The sequence below is a fragment of the Arachis ipaensis genome, chromosome B4, assembly GCF_059453495.1.
Source record: "Arachis ipaensis isolate K30076 ecotype BB chromosome B4, ASM5945349v1, whole genome shotgun sequence".
Taxonomy (NCBI): domain Eukaryota; kingdom Viridiplantae; phylum Streptophyta; class Magnoliopsida; order Fabales; family Fabaceae; genus Arachis; species Arachis ipaensis.
This window is the reverse complement of record NC_142439.1, coordinates 145807800-145825469: the sequence shown is the minus strand read 5'-3', so window position 1 is coordinate 145825469 and position 17670 is coordinate 145807800. Positions and strand designations below refer to the sequence as shown.

At 30.8% G+C, this 17670-nt stretch overlaps 2 protein-coding genes across 2 annotated transcripts; both read right to left on the bottom strand.

Moving 5' to 3' along the window:
- Positions 1-1630: 1630 nt before the first annotated feature.
- On the bottom strand, positions 1631-2872 carry LOC148569545 (F-box/kelch-repeat protein At3g06240-like). Its single transcript, XM_088485114.1, has one exon. It carries the CDS (start codon positions 2870-2872, stop codon positions 1631-1633), a length of 1242 nt encoding a protein of 413 aa, XP_088341240.1.
- A 13246-nt stretch (positions 2873-16118) lies between these two features.
- Positions 16119-17668, bottom strand: LOC148569544 (uncharacterized). The gene is made up of 2 exons (XM_088483466.1): positions 16468-17668; positions 16119-16153 (listed from the first exon to the last, which is right to left on the bottom strand). Exons 1-2 carry the CDS (start codon positions 17666-17668, stop codon positions 16119-16121), a joined length of 1236 nt encoding a protein of 411 aa, XP_088339592.1.
- Between the last annotated feature and the right edge of the window lie 2 nt (positions 17669-17670).

Genomic DNA, 17670 nt, shown 5'->3' with positions numbered 1-17670 from the left:
CTATATTTGTTTTTTGGTTTGTGAGTTTGTTTTGTCATATGATGACGATATGATGATGTTGATTATCCTTTACTTTGAATATGAACACTTAAAATTCAGAGACATCTAAATAGTGTAAATAGCTTATTACATACAATATCTTTTGAGAATTGTATCTAGTATTATTAGATTTGATTGTCCATTTAACTTTCTTCTATTATTTGCATTTGTAATTTTGGTACTAGTTTTCTTCTATACAGGTGTTCAGGATTCTTCTTAGTAAGTACATGTTGTTATTGTTTATTTTTATTCTTTTTCTTCCTCTTCCTTGGTCATCTCTTTCTGCGCACTTCTTTCTTCAGTGTTGTTGTCATCCTCGGCTCCTCGCTGCCGCTGTTTCTGTCGTCGCTGCACCACCGCCTTCTTCTTATTTGTGTGTTGTATGAAAAAAATTTTGTACTATACTATATTCCTAAGTTTATATACTATATACAAAAGGTGTAAAAACTTTTGTGTTCTATAACAAATTTTCCATACTCTGTAAAAGATTCTAGACCGAAAAGGCGCAGAGATTAAAAAAAAAAAAAAGGACTAAATAGCATCTTTGTATATATTGTCCATTAACGAACATCTTAGAATTCATCATATATCCATATCAAGAATTAAAACACCTAACAAATAGTAACATAATATTATATAATATATACATGGTTCTACACAGCATATATACCAATCATTGTGTCATAATATATGTATTGACTAAATAGAGATCTCAATGCAAAATGAAAATCGGAAAGCTACATTCATCATAGGATGTTTGCGGTACAGTTTGGTTCGATTTTAAGAGAAAAAGTCATCCGATTCGAATGTTTAATTTATGTATGGTACAGTTTGAATTAGATGAATTTTTTTTAGAAATTCGATCCGATCCGATTACAAGCAATCTGGATCGGTTTGGATTTGCGGTTTTTTAAATAAAAAAATTAAATACATATAACAAGTCTCAACATCAAATTTTAAATAATCAACAATGACATAACAAGTTTTAACAATATCTTAAAAAGCTAACGATAACATAACAATAGAAATAAAATTATAGGTTAGTTAAAATAAATAAATAAATAATATTTTGAACATAAAATATTTATTAAAAAATAATAATACATGAATAATAGAAAAATGTATAACAAATTGAACATATTATAAGTATAATTGTAAATATAATAATAACATACTAATATTATAGCATATTGTGCGGTTTAGATTGGATTGGATCGGTTATGAAAAGTAGATCCGAAATCTGATCCAATCCAGCCGCTTTGCAAAAAATAGAATCCAATCAAATTCGAATTAGTACGGTTTTAATCAGTTTTCAGTTTAGATCGGATTGAATAAACGGTTTAATTTAAATCGGTTTAGATTTGAACACCACTAATTCATCATGTAATACATGACTTTCACCATTTGAATTGTCTATATGTCCTTAAGTTTCCAACATTCATATATATGGAAAGAAACTCATTTTTAAAGCAAACTCAAAAACAAATATACAAAAGATTCTTGAAACTCCTTCCACTTTACCTCAGCTTAAAACAACAAAATATTAGATTATGAGTAAACTGGTAAAATCACTATAGTAGACATGGATTTATCAAAACACTTCATCCATCATAACGGCATATAGCAAAATTAACAGGGCTAAAATGCCACAAAGCAAAGCATAAAAGGACAATGTTACATACCCTTCTTTCTCCTCAGAGCCATCATTAGGCAGTATCAAGAGACTCTCAGTATAAACAGTATACGAAAAGTACCCAACCTGATCACAAGGACGATCAAAACGCAGGAGCAGCTCTCCTCTAACATTATATTTCGACATTCCATCTGATTCATCGAATCCTATAAAATCGCCATCCTCAGATAAGTACACAGGCTCAAAGTTACTGCTAGGAATCTCATAGGAAGTCCAAGAAGACTGCACGTTGTACTCTTTCATCACCCATATCACACATTTATCATAATCATAATCATATTTATCATTATCATAATACAAGGCTAAACACCCTCCCAGTACAGTCAGACGGCAAGGGTAATCCTTTCCTACTCGTTCTGGCACAGGAATCTCTAACAAACCCTTCCTTTTGCTAGTATCAAAGACAAGAATAGTAACAATAGCATCATAATCACCATCATGATTCAACCAATGAATAGCCCCGTTGTAGAACACCGAAGGTGTCCAATTTTTCCTCCACTTTATTTGGTCAGGAATAATAAAACTACTCCATGAATTGGACCTCAAAGAGAAGAAATCAAGGTGGCCTTCTTTATTCTCCTTTTTATCGTTCCAACCTAAAACTACCAAATAGTCATCTCTGGTTGCGTCGTACCCAAATCCAAAGAGAACCTCGCCCCCAAAGGAGTAATAAGAATTAGTAGCCATATCAGAAATTTTCGCAATATGATGGCATGAAATAATTCTGTGGGATCCAGTTAACGGGTTCCATATGACGAAAAAGTGTGGGTATTGGTATAAAGCTATGAATCCTCGACACGATCCAAGAACGATGTCATCATCAGAATAATTATCAGAAGGAGGAATCTTTGTTATTGTAGCGGCGGCAGCGTCAGCATCAGTAGCATGGGATAGTGCATCGAGGTCAATGGATCGATGATCAATTGTAACTTCTGGGATGAAGATGCATCTATGGGAGGGTGCGAGAGAGAGTTCAAAATGAGATTTTGCGAAATTGGGATCGGAGATGAGATTATTCCAAAGCTTGGAAACACTCTTGACGCACCCAAGGTGTTTGACTGAAAGTCTCAATAAGATTTGAGTTATCAATTCTGGAGGGAGCATGTCGTTGATGCTTTGGCTGTTGTTGTTTTGCTCCATTGTTGGATCACACCACTTAACTATGGTTGAAGTAGGAATTCTTTAAAAATAATACAATATTCAGTTTTTTATTATAATAATTTTAAAAAAATAAAATAAATACAATTAAAAATTATGAATAAATTTAATATTTTTTAAAATTAAATGCATATTTAAAATAATATCTAAATAAATTTAACATTTAAAATTTAAATTTTAAATATATTTAATTATTAATATATTATAATTTAAATATACATCTAAAAATTAAATTATTTAAAATTTAAAATTTTAATTTTAAAATTCTAAAATAAATCTTAAATCATCTAATTATATTTATTAGATAGATTTTTTTATGTGTTCTACAAATATTTTGAGTACGACTATATTATTTTATATACGTAATAAACTTACGAAATAAACTAATTTTAAACATTAGCTAAAACACTAAGCAATAACATCAGCAAAAAAATTAAAATAAATAAATACTAATGCTCAAATAAATAATAAAAATTTCAACTAATACTATGATAATACATGTTAGATATATTTTTATTCATAAGATATAAAAAATTTAAATTAATTATTGATTTTAATAATTTTGAAAACGTTAATGTTCAAATAAGTAACGAATAAATCTAACTAATGATAAAATAATAAATATTAGATGCATTTTATTAAATCAAATATCAAAAAATTAATTGTATTTTTAGTGTTTATATTTAAATGCTAGAATTTATAATTTTGGATGTGTTTCAAAAATAATTTATATATAATATCATATTTTTAGATGTGTTATAATTAGGAAAAAAAAAAACAGCTTTTATGAACATACCATCTAAATATTCTTAATTAAACTTTTAAATTTTGGATGTGTTTCAAAATAATTTATATATAACATCGTATTTTTAGATGTGTTATAATTAAAAAATATATGAATATACCATCTACATCTTCTTACTTAAATTTTTTATTTTTTGTGCATCTTTAATCAAACTAATTAACTATGAATTACTTTATTTGAAAACATTAATGTTAAAAATAAGTAATGAAAAAATCTAACTAATAATTAAATAATAAATATTAGTTGCATTTTATCGGATAAAAAATCAAAAGATTAATTGTATTATTAACGTTTATATTTAAATTCTATAATTTTATGAGTTTGGATGTGTTTTAAAAATATTTTGTATATAACATCATACTATTAGATGTGTTATAATTAAAAAAAAATTATGAACATACTATCTACGTTTTTTTACTTAAATTTTTTATTTTTTGTTCTTTTTCACTTAAACTAATTAAGTACAAATTATTTTATTGATATTAACTCTATTATTAAAACTAAATAAGAAAACTGTGTTAAGATTAAATAAAAATAGATTATTATGTTTATTTTTAAATAACAATTATGTTTATTTATGTTTTATCTGATACTCCACTTGCAGAAGATGACTATGACCCATTTAAATTTGTCTTCCACATCATATTTTTTATGTTTGTTATCTGTGTTGGCATTGGAAAAGAAAAAAATTTTATAAACACAAATATAGTAGAATGGAACCACAAGAAATAGCCTTTAACAATAGTAGTCATAAGATTTTAAAAATTTAAAGTGCGTCAGTTACTCCTTTTATTTCGGAACTATATACAGGTACAATCACATAAATAAGGGCGCAAATAATAATAATAATAATAATAATAATAATAATAAAAGAAGAAGAAGAAAGTGGCTCTTCTATTGGCAGGGCTCACTTGAACTCGTTTGTTGGCTTGTTTGGTAGCTCGGTATTCTATATAATCATATTAAGAATAGATAAAAATGCCTCCTCTAACCCGCTATCAAATCAATAGCTTTAGGTGATCCTTATCGTTTAGACGAAAGCCGGGAGAAGACAGGCCTCACCTCGTGAACCATCCCTCGCTTGGAACAGAATCTCACTCCCCTCTGGTTGAGCTCTAAAACAAAAGAGAATGGTGTTATCACATTTAAGTAGGGGTGGAAAAATGTCTCATGGCCTGTCAGGGTCCTGCAGCCTGATTTGTGTTTAGTCTGGTCTGGCCTGACCTGTTATAAAATAAGTACAGATTCAGGCTGTTATAAAGGCTTTATTATGTTAATAGGTCAGGCCCAAACTTACTAATTAGCCTAATCTGACCTGGCCTGTCAGACCTGTCTAAACCATTTAATACATAATTATATATATAAATAATTTTTTTATTATTAACAAAATAATGAGATATTTTAAATTTATTATATTTAATTATAAATAGTTTTGTATATTTTAAATACTTTAAAGTTTAAAAATTTTTATAAATATTAAATATGACATTTTATATATAAATATATTTATTAAAAATATTTTTTTAAATAATATTTTATTTTTGTAAAAAAAAATTAACAGGCCTTTTAACAGGCTTCAGGTCAGGCCAGATTGAATAACAGGTCAGACTTAGTACTTTGAAAAAAGCTTATAGCAGGCTGCAGGCCAGACTCAGGTCAATCAACCAGGCCTGTTAAGAGCAAAGCCTGGCCTGGCCTGGCCTGTTTCCACCCCTACATTTAAGAATGTAACGTAAAAGAAAGAAAAAAACCCATATTTTTTATACGAAGTTACATAAAAAAAGAATAATTAAATAATATTAAAAGTTAACCAAAGACTAATTTTTATCGTACAAATAATATTTTTCATGCAACAATATACAGGGGATATGAGAGTCTAACGTCGAATTTGTTTTTTCATTTTACTCTTACAATTATAACCCAAAATTATATGAAGTTACAAAATTAGGATAAATTTTTAAAATGGTCTTCTAGATTTGGTCTATGTATCATTGTTGTTCTGCACTTTTTAATGGTCAATGCTAAGGTGAGGAAGCAATTTTTTTTTCTTCACCTGTTGAAAACGTACGTGGGTAAACAATAAATGAATGCGTGTGGTGTGTGTCTTGATGGAGGAGATAAGATCTGCAAACTATCAATATCTATGTTGCGTGTTAATAAAAAAGAATTAATTAAGTGAAACTGATTAATAGTTAATATTGTTAATTAAGAGCGTGGATTTTTTTTACTGGACTTCGAATGTTTTTGTTATTTGGTTGGTCTCGAGCTGATTGTTACTGATTTTGATGAATGTGATCATTTATTTGTTTCATATGAAAATTAGGCTTAGAAAAAAAATAACTGAATGTAAATTAAAAATATGGATTTAGTTTGATAAAAAAAATTTCACACAGAACAATGTAGGAAATGTTATTGAAATTAAAAATTAAATAGATTGAATTTAAAATTAATAATTTAATGAGATTCAATTTGATAAAAATAAACGTACTGCTATTATTTTTGTCGTATAATTAATTATGTTCATTCGTAAATAATTATTTATTTTTATTTTGGAAATAATTATTTTTTGTAATATACATAAAAAATCAATTTTTTTATCTTTATGATAATATAAATAGAGAGTTTTTATTATGTTAACATGACGCTCATACATTAAATTTAAAAATTATTTACTTAGGTGTTGTCACTTGAAATCTTTAAAATTTTATTTATAAATTATAAATTATTATTTTTTTAGATTGTCATTTTTTGAATTTTTAAATATGCTTTATTAGGTTATTAGATATTTAGTTTTTAATATTATTGAACTAATTTTAAAAAATTATTTATAAATTATTTACGTAAATTGTTATTTTTTAATTTTTAAATTATAATTATATTTTATTTTTATTATATAATTATTACTCTTTTATTAAAAAAAAACAAATAAATTATAATTTTTGAAGAAACTAAGTTCACTTAATAACTAATATGGATTTAAACCAACGTATTATTATGCACAAATTTCTGGAATCGTCAAGTATCTTATAATGGTGAATTATACTGTAAAGATATAAGTTTACAGATTTTTTTCATGGGATGAAAGAGAGATTAAAAAAGGTAGGACTCACACTTTGAATAACAATAAAATAATAAAAAATAATTATAAAAAGAATTTATTTTCTCTCTCTATATCACTTCAATCTGTATAGTAGAGTACCATTCCTATAATATGGATTTAGTATTGTGAATTTTGACACTCTCAATGCTCCTGAATTTGATTACACCTAATTGGTTGGTAAGTTTATTGTTTTAGAAAAAATAAATTCATTGATAAATTTATTTATTTCATCGATTTTTTCTTAGCAAACTTATTGACAACAAACTATTTTTATCATTTTAAGTTATTTGCTTAGGTTGTTACTTTTTTAAATTCTAAGTTATTTGCATTTTATTCCTTTAAATTATTATTTATTATTTATTTAGGTTGTTATTTTTTAATTTTAAGTTATTTGCTTAGGTTATTTTGCTTAGGTTGTTATTTTTTAAATGTTTAATTATTTTGTTGGTTCCTGTAGCTTCACCAAATTTTTAATTAGGTTCCTATACTTTTTTTTCAATTAGGTCCCTACACTATTTTTAATTTTGTAATTACGTCATTTTCATGTTAAAAATATTAAAATTAACATAATATTTTTATCAAAATACATGCAGTCAAATATTAAATTAAGTTTTTAATTATAAATATCTTCAATTTAAGAAGAAATATTCAGTTAACTCTAATATTTTTTACACTAGGAAGAACTTAATTACAAAATTAAAGTAGTGTAGGGACCCAATTGAAAGAAAAAAAGTATAGGACCTAATTAACAATTTGGTGAAACTATAGGAACCAACAAAGTAATTAAACCTTTAAAAAGTAACAACCTAAGCAAAACAACCTAAGCAAATAACTTAAAATTAAAAATAACAACCTAAATAAATAATAAATAATAATTTAAAAGAATAAAATGCAAATAATTTATAATTTAAAAAGTAACAACCTAAGCAAATAACTTAAAATGATAAAAAGAGTTTGTTGTCAATAAGTTTGCTAAGAAAAAATCGATGAAATAAATAAATTTATCAATAAATTTATTTTTTCTAAAACAATAAACTTACGAACCAATTAGGTGTAATCAAATTCAGGAGTATTGAGAGTGTCAAAACTCACAAAACTAAATCCATATTATAAGATCCCTGGCGATTCTGGAAGTCTATGCATATCGATACGTTGGTTCAAATCCATATTAGTTATTATGTGAACTTAGTTTCTTCAAAAATTATAATTTATTTATTTTTTCTTTAAATAAAAGAGTAATAATTATATAATAAGAATAAAATGTAACTATAATTTAAAAATTTAAAAAATAAATAATTTATAAATAATTTTTTTTAAATTAATTTAATAATATTAAAAACTAAATATCTAATAACCTAATAAAGCGTATTTAAAAATTTAAAAAGTGACAATCTAAAAAAAATAATTTATAATTTATAAATAAAATTTTAAAAATTTTGAGTGAGAATACCTAAGCAAATAATTGTTAAACTTAATGTATGAACGTCATGTTAATAAAAACTCTCTATTTGTATTTATATTACCATAAAGATAGAAGATTTGATTTTTTTTCTTATGTATATTACAAAAAATAATTATTTCCAAAACAAAAAAAATAATTATTTACGAATGAACATAATTAATTATACGACAAAAATAATATCAAATTATCAGTACATTTATTTTTATCAAATTGAATCCCATTAAATTATTAATTTAAATTTAATCTATTTAATTTTTAATTTCAATAACATTTTTTACATTGTTCTGTGTGAAAAATTTTTTATCACACTAAATCTATATTTTTAATTTACATTCAGTTTTTTTTTTTTCCTAAGCCTAAATCAACTCAACTATTTATTTGGAAAGCTCTCCATGGCCGATTTCCGGTGCTTGCTCAGATCATCACCGCATCCCATCTATATCACCAATATGCCCTTGCTGTCATGAAGCAACGGAAACAGTCACTCATTGTTTGATCGATTGCTCTAGAATTAAAGACGTATGGTCTCAGAGTTATCTTTGTGACTGTCTTCCCCCTCAGAGTTCTAACGACTTTGGACATGGTGGACTGCATCAACAGAGATACTTAACCCGTTGAAGAATGCTGATCGTAATCCTCAATTGCTTGCCATCATTTGCTGGAACTGCTGAAAAGCTCGCAACCAGTTAATTTTTCAAGGTTCTACTTCTATGCCGTCTGCCATTCTAGCAAGCTTTGTCAAGTTGCTTCGTGAAATCCAAAGAACTCCCAGTTTAGGTCGTCATCTCCATGAGACAAGCTCTTAGTTAGATTCAATTTGATTTATCATTATTTCTTCTTTAAGATTTTTTTTCGTTTTTCGACCACGCACCATTGGATGAATACCTTCAGTGTAATATTTTTGGAAAATTCCACCTTTTACTATGCTGATCTACTTTTGGACATCTTTATATTTTATTTTTTAATAATTAATGAAATATAACCTATTATCTTTAGAAAAAAAATCAACTCAACTAGATAACAAAAACATTCAAGGTCCAATAAAAAAAGCCCACAATCTTAATAATAACATTAATCATTAATCAGTTTCACTTAATTAATTATTTTCTATCAATACGCAACACAGATTTGATAGTTTGCAGATCTTGTCCTCTTCCATCAAGACCCACACTACACGCGTACATTTATCGTTTGCCCACGTACATTTAACAGGTGAGGAAAAAAATTGCTTCCTCACCGTAGCATTACCCCTTTTTAATTGCATTAAATATATCTTTCAGTTTGAATTTCAGACTACATACAGATCTCTTTATCTAATTTCGGTGTGAGTCAGCAAGTGAAATGTTGACCTGGCACTGTCACTGCTGCGTAGGCGTGAAATGAAAAAAAAATAGCATTGTATTATTGTGTAGGGGTATTAAAAAATTTCTTAGATAAAGATGATCATTTACAATTCTTTCTTCTTTTTTTTCTTAAACTATTTCGTCTCCTCCTCTTTCAAAGAATGTCGTGACGGTAGTATGAGTTTGTTAGCACAAAAAAAAAAGACGTCAACCATAGGAAGCTGGTGAAGTTGAGGGTACCAACATCGTGAATATAAATGAAGTTAGTAATATTGTTACCGACTGAACAAAATTTTGGATACTCATTGATCCTTTTTTATTTGAGTTATTTTTTTAGGTGATTTCATCATTTGCATTTGCTGTTTTTTTATATTACTATGTTGTTAGATTTTTTGTGATTATTATATTAAGGTGGGATTTTGTTCGTTCTGTTTTTGATGTGATGTTGTTAGATTTTTTGTGATTATTATATTAAGGTGGGATTTTGTTCGTTCTGTTTTTGATGTATGAAACGTGATATTTTTTCTATTAATGTTACTCATATAGAGTTGTGATACACTGTTAGTAGTACTGCATGTGTTTAATTAGTTTATTTATAAATGTTTCAGGTGGATGAAGTTTTGGATATTATATTTTATCATGGAAGAATTTTTGAAAAAGATGTTGACAAAAAAGTAGATTATTATCGTGATAATAGAAGCTGCTTGAATGATTTTGAGGTGGATAAATTGAATATATTTTATCTAAAAATTAAAATTACTTTAAGAAATTAGATTATGATAAAATAATAAAGAAAGTTTGGTGGCTTATACATGGGAAAAATATGGAAATGAGTTTGAAGAAGTTAAACACTAATGTAGACAATGACGGATCCAAAAATTTTGATAATAAAGACGAAATATATATAATATTATAATAATTTTTATAATCGGTGGTAAGAGCAAATAAATGAAAGTGATAAAGCTGATAGGAATGAATGGATAATTTGTGGTGGCGAATGCTTTATTAGGTGTCATTGATTAATAATTAAAAGTGGTATATGTAACAATTATATATATATATATGGATCGCACTAATGTAAAGATTCATTATATAAAGATTTTGTACAGATATATTTTATAATTAAAATTAGGGGTTAAGTATGCTTTTGGTCCCAAAAATTTTGCGTCAGAATCGAACTCGTCCCTCTTCTAATTTTCGATTTAGAATCGTCCTTAACGTTTTTTTTCGTATTAAAATCGTCCTTTTAATTTTTTTGGACAAAAATATCCTCACCACTACCAACACAATTACCTCTTCCACCACCACCACCACCAACACCAACACCACCGTCACAACCAGCACCACCACCACCACCAACACCAACACCAACATCAACACCAATACCAACACTAAGAACACCAAACAACAGCAACTTCTTCCATTAACAGCAATTCAGAAATCAATCAACAACAATTCAGAAATCAAAACAAGAACAAAACCAATAATGATTAAACAAATCAAATCATATTCAACAAATCAAGAAACAGAAGACGAAGCAAAAACAGAGATCGAAGCAAGAAGCAGAGGCGGCGAGGGGCAGCGGCGAGGAGCAGCGGAGCGGAAGCCGACGAGGACGAGGAGGTCACGGCGGCAACGACGAGGACGAGGCGGCGACGACGAGGGCGAGGAGGAGGAGCAGAAACGGCTCGACGAGGAGGGCGAGGCGCGAGGGCGAGGCGGTGACGATGACGTCGGCGAGGAGCAACGAGGAGCGGCGGCGGCGAGGACCCCTTCTCTCCCCCCTCCTCCTTGTCCCCCCCCCTCTTTTCTTTCTCTCCCCACCCTCCGCTTCTCTGTATCCCTTTCTCTCCTTTCTTTCAGCGACGGCAGCTCCAAGCTTCGCCGGCGCCGTCTCCCCCCCCTCCCCCTCCCCCTCCCCTCCCCCTTCGTATACTCTTTTCTCCCCCATGCGTTTTCTTCCCTCCCTAACACGCGTTTTTTTTTTTTTATTTATAACTTATTATTAAAATAGGAATAGGGATAGTTTAGGAATTAAATTAAAAATTTAAATAAAAATGATGATTCTAATATGAAAAAAAAAGTTAAGGACGATTCTAAATCGAAAATTAGAAGAGGGACAGTTTCGATTCTGGTGCAAAATTTTTGGAATCAAAACCATATTTAACCCTTAAAATTAGTGATACGTGTCCTTTTTTTTCTATTAAACTAAATTCTAATGCAAATGCGAAAGCTGTAATTATAGTACAGTACAAATATTTGCAGATTGTTAAATGTTAATTACTAACTCCTTTTAAAAATAGTTGACGCCGTTAAAACTGTTACTAATTACACTTTCTTTTTCTTAATAGCTGGACGCACCAAATTTTTCAAGCAATACAACGATTATGACTTTCTTCGTTTGGACTATCGACTCAAGTTTATTTTCTTTTTTCTTTTCCTAATGTAATATACTAGTAGATAAAATAATCTATAGCTATATGGCGGTAAAATAATATATATATATATATATATATATATATATATATATATATATATATATATATATTCTCATTACAAAATGTTTTGTTTTAGTAAACCAATTATTTTTTCATTTAGTTAGTATATTGTTTAGAAAATGGAAAGATAATTTAAATAGTAATTTTGGAATGTTGATTATATTATTTGTGGATAAATTTATGATTATTACAAGATTTATCTATTATAATAAATCTAGAATATTCGTAAATTTAGAATTTATTTGGGTGAGTTTATAAAACAAAATTAATTATCTTTATTCAAAAAATTATTTTAAAAAATAAAAATAATTTTATGTTTAAATATTTCATATAAAAAATATTTTTATTTATAAATTATATTAAAATACAATGATATAAAAATATTTTTTATTTATTATTATGTGAAAAATATTTTTTAAAGTAAAGTAATTTTAAATTGTATAATTTTTAGTTGAATAACGGAAGAAAAACACAAAAAATTTGTTAAAAGGCACAAAAAAAATTTAGTTCATTCCATAATACATAAATTATTTTTAATTATGCAGATTGTTTAGTTGAATAATACCAAAAAAAAAATCCATGAATTTTAATAAAAATACAAATAATTAATTAAACAATATTGTGGAAATGTTAGTTCAGAGAGAGGGAAGGTTCAAGAACAGAGGAAAGTTTACAGAGGAAGCCCTAGGTCAAAAGCAAGTTACTTCTGACTAAGGCAAGAAAAAATGAGACTTACAAGAGCAAAAACTCAAAACTCTAATTACTCCATCTACTATATATACTTCCTTAACTAAATCTGCTAACTAACCGTTCACCACTATTAACAGCTGTATAACAAACTTTTCCAAAACTGCAAAGTGTGTAACTAACTTGCTAATTAATCTGACTCCTCATGTGATAGCCCCTCTCAAGTTGGAATTGGCAAAATCAACCATTCCAAGCTTGCTATGACATCTCTCAAAAATGCTTGGAGCTAGAGCCTTTGTAAATATGTCTGCAGTTTGGTTTGCAGTGGAGATTGGGAGTAATTTGATAACCTTTTCTTGCCATTTATCTCTCACTATATGACAATCCATCTCAATGTGCTTTGTTCTCTCATGGAAGACTGGGTTTGCTGCAATGTGTAATGCTGATTGGTTGTCGCAATATATGGCTATTGGCTTCTCCAACTTCACTTTCAAGTCTTGCAAGATGTAGGTCAGCCACTGAGCTTCCCTAGTTGCCATTGCTAATGCCCTGTACTCTGCTTCACATGATGAACTTGCAACTGTATTTTGTTTCTTACTCTTCCAAGATACAATTGAAGTTCCCAAAAAAAAACAATACCCAGATATTGATCTTCTACTATCCGAACATGTCCCCCAATCACTGTCTGAGTATCCCGCTGGCTCTAAGTCTGAATGAGCTGAGAACATCAACCCAAGTGCTGGTGCTCCCTTGAGATACCTTAATACTCTAATGGCAGCTTCAAAGTGTTTATCTGTGGCACAATCCAAGAATTGACTGAGTTTTCCAACTGCATATCCAATCTCCGGTCTGGTGTTGGTCAAGTACAACAGTTTTCCAACTAACTTCCTGTATTCTGAAGTTGAGCTTAATGGAGTTCCAGAATTCTTTGACAATGGCATTGTGTAGTCCATAGGTGTCGAAACTGTTTTGGCTTCGAGTAACCCATACTCTTTGAGAAGGTCGATGCAATATTTTCTCTGACATACAGTGATGCCCCTCCTGCATCGAGCCACCTCCAACCCCAAGAAGAATTTAAGCTCTCCCAGGTCCTTGATTTTGAATAGCTCATGCAAGTGATGCTTGATGAATTCAATCTCCGTTAAATCTGTCCCTGTTACAATCAAATCGTCAACATAGACTAAAATAACAGTGAATCCTCCTTTTGAATCTTTAGTGAACAGGCTGTAATCATTTCTGGATTGTTGGAAGCCAACTGCTCTTAGAGCATCACACAACTTTGAATTCCACTGCCTGCTTGCCTGTTTTAGGCCATAAAGAGATCTGTCCAACCTACACACCATGTTTGGTGAAGAAACATTCAACCCGGGTGGAGGTTTCATGTAAACTTCCTCCAAAAGATCACCATGTAAGAAGGCCGTATTTACATCTAGTTGATGTAAGTGCCAGTTCTGCATAGCTGCAATGGATAGCACAATCCGCAATGTACTCATCTTCACTACTGGACTATAGGTTTCGAAATAATCAACACCAGCAGTTTGTGTAAAGCCCTGTGCCACCAACCTGGCTTTGTATCTGTCAATGCTACCATCAGAATTCATTTTGAGCTTGAACACCCATTTGCAGCCTACCGCCTTTTTTCCATTAGGTAGAGAAGTCAAAGTCCAAGTCTTATTTTCTTTCAATGCAGAGAGTTCAGCCTCAATTGCCGCTTGCCAACATGGATCACTGATGGCCTCAGCATAGCATTGTGGTTCTTTAATGGGATTTGGCAATAGAGGGTTTGTAGAGTGTTGAATTTGTATATTATGAAATTGAGACTGTGACTCACAAAAGAGAATAGTTGACTCTTCAAAAAAATTTTCAAAAACTTTAGGATAAAAATCTTGTAAAATTCCAGGATTGAATTGAAGATTATTGATGTAGTTGTGATTTATATCCGATGCAGTGGTCATACAATGATAGTCTGCTAAATATGATGGTTTTCTCCTGATCCTATTTGATTGTCTAATGTCTAAGTGTTGATGTGTTTGTGCTGGTGCATTGTATATGATCGAGCTGTCATTTCCAATGGTTTCATGAGATGCTGATGGATAATTGTATTCTGGTCGTATCACAGAACTTGATAGATGCAGGTCTTGTCTAGTTGAATGAACTAAAGAGCCATGTGATGTATGTGATGAATCATTGAATGAATTAGATGAATGCAAGTATGTTCCATTTGAGTGGTTTAAAGGGGCTTGTGGTGTATGTGAGGGCTCAATGAATGGATCCTCAAAATTTACCATGATACTTGGTTTTGGAGTTAGTGTCATAGTGTCAGATACTTGGTTATTGCCATTGTTGAAATATGATAGAAAGGGAAATTCATGCTCATAGAAGTATGTGTCTCTAGATAAGAATATCTTCTTTTCATTTAAATCATACAAGATGTAACCCTTAACTCCACTTTGATATCCTAGAAACACACACTTCTTTGCTCTTCCATCCAATTTGGATCTGCGAGCGTTCAGCGTTGAGGCATAAACCAAGCACCCAAAGACCTTCAAATAACCCAAGTCTGGTAACTTTCCTTTTAAAATTTGATAAGGTGAAGTGTTTTTCAGCAATGCACTTGGAATCCTATTAATCAAATGAATCGCATGTGCTGCTGCAAAATTCCAAAAACGTTTTGGCAAGTTAGACTGAAACAACAAAGCTCTTGTGACAGTCAAGATATGTTGATGTTTCCTCTCCACAATGCCATTTTGTTGAGGAGTCTCAACACAAGAAGTTTGATGCAAAATTCCTTTTGAAGCAAAAAATTTTAAAAGTTTAAATTCAGGTCCATTATCTGACCTAATGCATTTTATTCTTGTATCAAATTGTGTCTCAATCATGTTTACAAAATTCTGAATTAAAATTCCAGTTTCACTCTTGGTTTTCATGAAGAACAACCAAGTGAACCTACTTTTATCTTCAACTACTGTCAAAAAATATCTATGACCTGACAAAGTTGCTGTACCTATAGGTCCCCATATATCCATGTGCACTATGTCAAACAATTTTTCTGATTTTGTAAGTCTTATTGGAAATGGTAATCTTTTTTGTTTGGCATAGTGACACGGATCACAAGGTTTATTGCAATTTGTGTTTTTCAGGAACTCATAGTCCCTTTTCATTACATTTATTCTCTCATTTGGCAGGTGCCCAAGTCTGAGATGCCACAGAGTGCTTTCAGCAGTTTGTGAGGGTTGTGAGATGTGTGTTGTGAGTGCAGATGCATGCGCAATGTTGTTATGTGTAGCTGGAACAGGAATTAGACTTTCAAATGCATAGAGTCCCATTCTTTGTTCAGCTACACCAATAATCTTCGTGGTAGCTTTGTCCTGAATTTCACAATTATCCTCATCAAAAACCAATTTGCATTTTAAATCTTTAGTCAACTTTGACACAGCAATCAGATTAAACTTAAAGTTTGGTATGAAAAACACATGGTTCAAGAAAAACTGGTCTGAAAACATCACCTTTCCTGCTAATTTGGCTATGGTGTGTGAACCATCTGGCATATTTATCAAAACAGGTTTAATTTCTTCAAGAGTTTGAAAGGACTTAGTTGAAAAAGCAACATGGTTAGTAGCCCCTGAGTCAATTACCCAGGAACCTGGAGAAAATACTGAAAGAGACATGATGTATGAAATACCTTCATTGGATGGAAGAGTTGTGGTATAGATCTGGTTAATGCTATGCCTTGGTTGTGCATCCTGTTGGTTCAAACAGACACTTGGTGCTTCTCTCTGTTCTGAATTAAAATCAAACTTCGAATTTGCTTCACTATCCTTTTGGATTTCATTGCTGATTTCATCACTGCTCTCATCAGCTATCACATTATTGATTGCATTCCCACTGCCTCCATTTTTCAAGTGTGGGGGAAATCCATGTTTCCTATAACAAACATCCACCAAATGACCATTCTTGCCACAGAATGTGCAGTACCTTGAGTTTCTTCCACCTCTTCCAGGATTTCCTCTTCCAATTCCTGATCTGCCTCTGCCTCTTCCTCTAAAACCTCCAGAATTTGCCATTAAAATGCTGTCTTCTACCATCTCACCCGCGTTCAGTTGCCTTTCTTGTTGCAGCAACAAAGAAAACGCTTCATCTATACCTGGCAGTGGCTTTGTCATCATGAGCTGCGATCTCGCAGTGGAGAATTGTTCATTCATCCCCCTTAGGAGCCTCACGACACAAGAATCCTCTTTGTATCCTCTAACCACGCTGTATTCACAATTGCATCTTCCTCTACAGTGAGAGCACTGAGGGATTGGGCGATAGTTATCCAATTCTTCCCAAATTCTTTTCAATTTCGTGTAGTATCCCGTGATCGAGAGATCACCTTGCTTCACAGCGAATAACTCTTCTTCTAGCTCAGCAATTCTGAAGATATCACCTTGTTGATACCTGTGTTGTAGCTCCTTCCAAAGCTCCATGGCTGAATCGATCCATAGCACACTTTGAGCAATTTCTGAACTCAAAGATAGGCTTATCCATGAAATCACATAGGTATTGCACCTTTCCCACGCTTCAAACAAAGAATCACTACTTTCTGGTTTCTCAATTGAGCCATCTATGAATTTTACTTTGTTCTTCGATCTCAACGCACGCCACATCGCTCTTTCCCAAAGATGATAGTTGTTCGTTCCAAGAATTGTAGAGATTAATGGTGTACCTGGACTTTCTCCAGGATGAAGGAAATACGGACTTGTAGGATCCAGAGATGGATTCATCGCTGTTCTGTTATGACTTTGCAAGATATTGATCTGATTCACCAGATTCGCGAGCGTTTGAACGTCAATTGGCGAAAATGACGATGCTGAGTTGCCTGAGGATGCTGAGTCGCGATCCATGG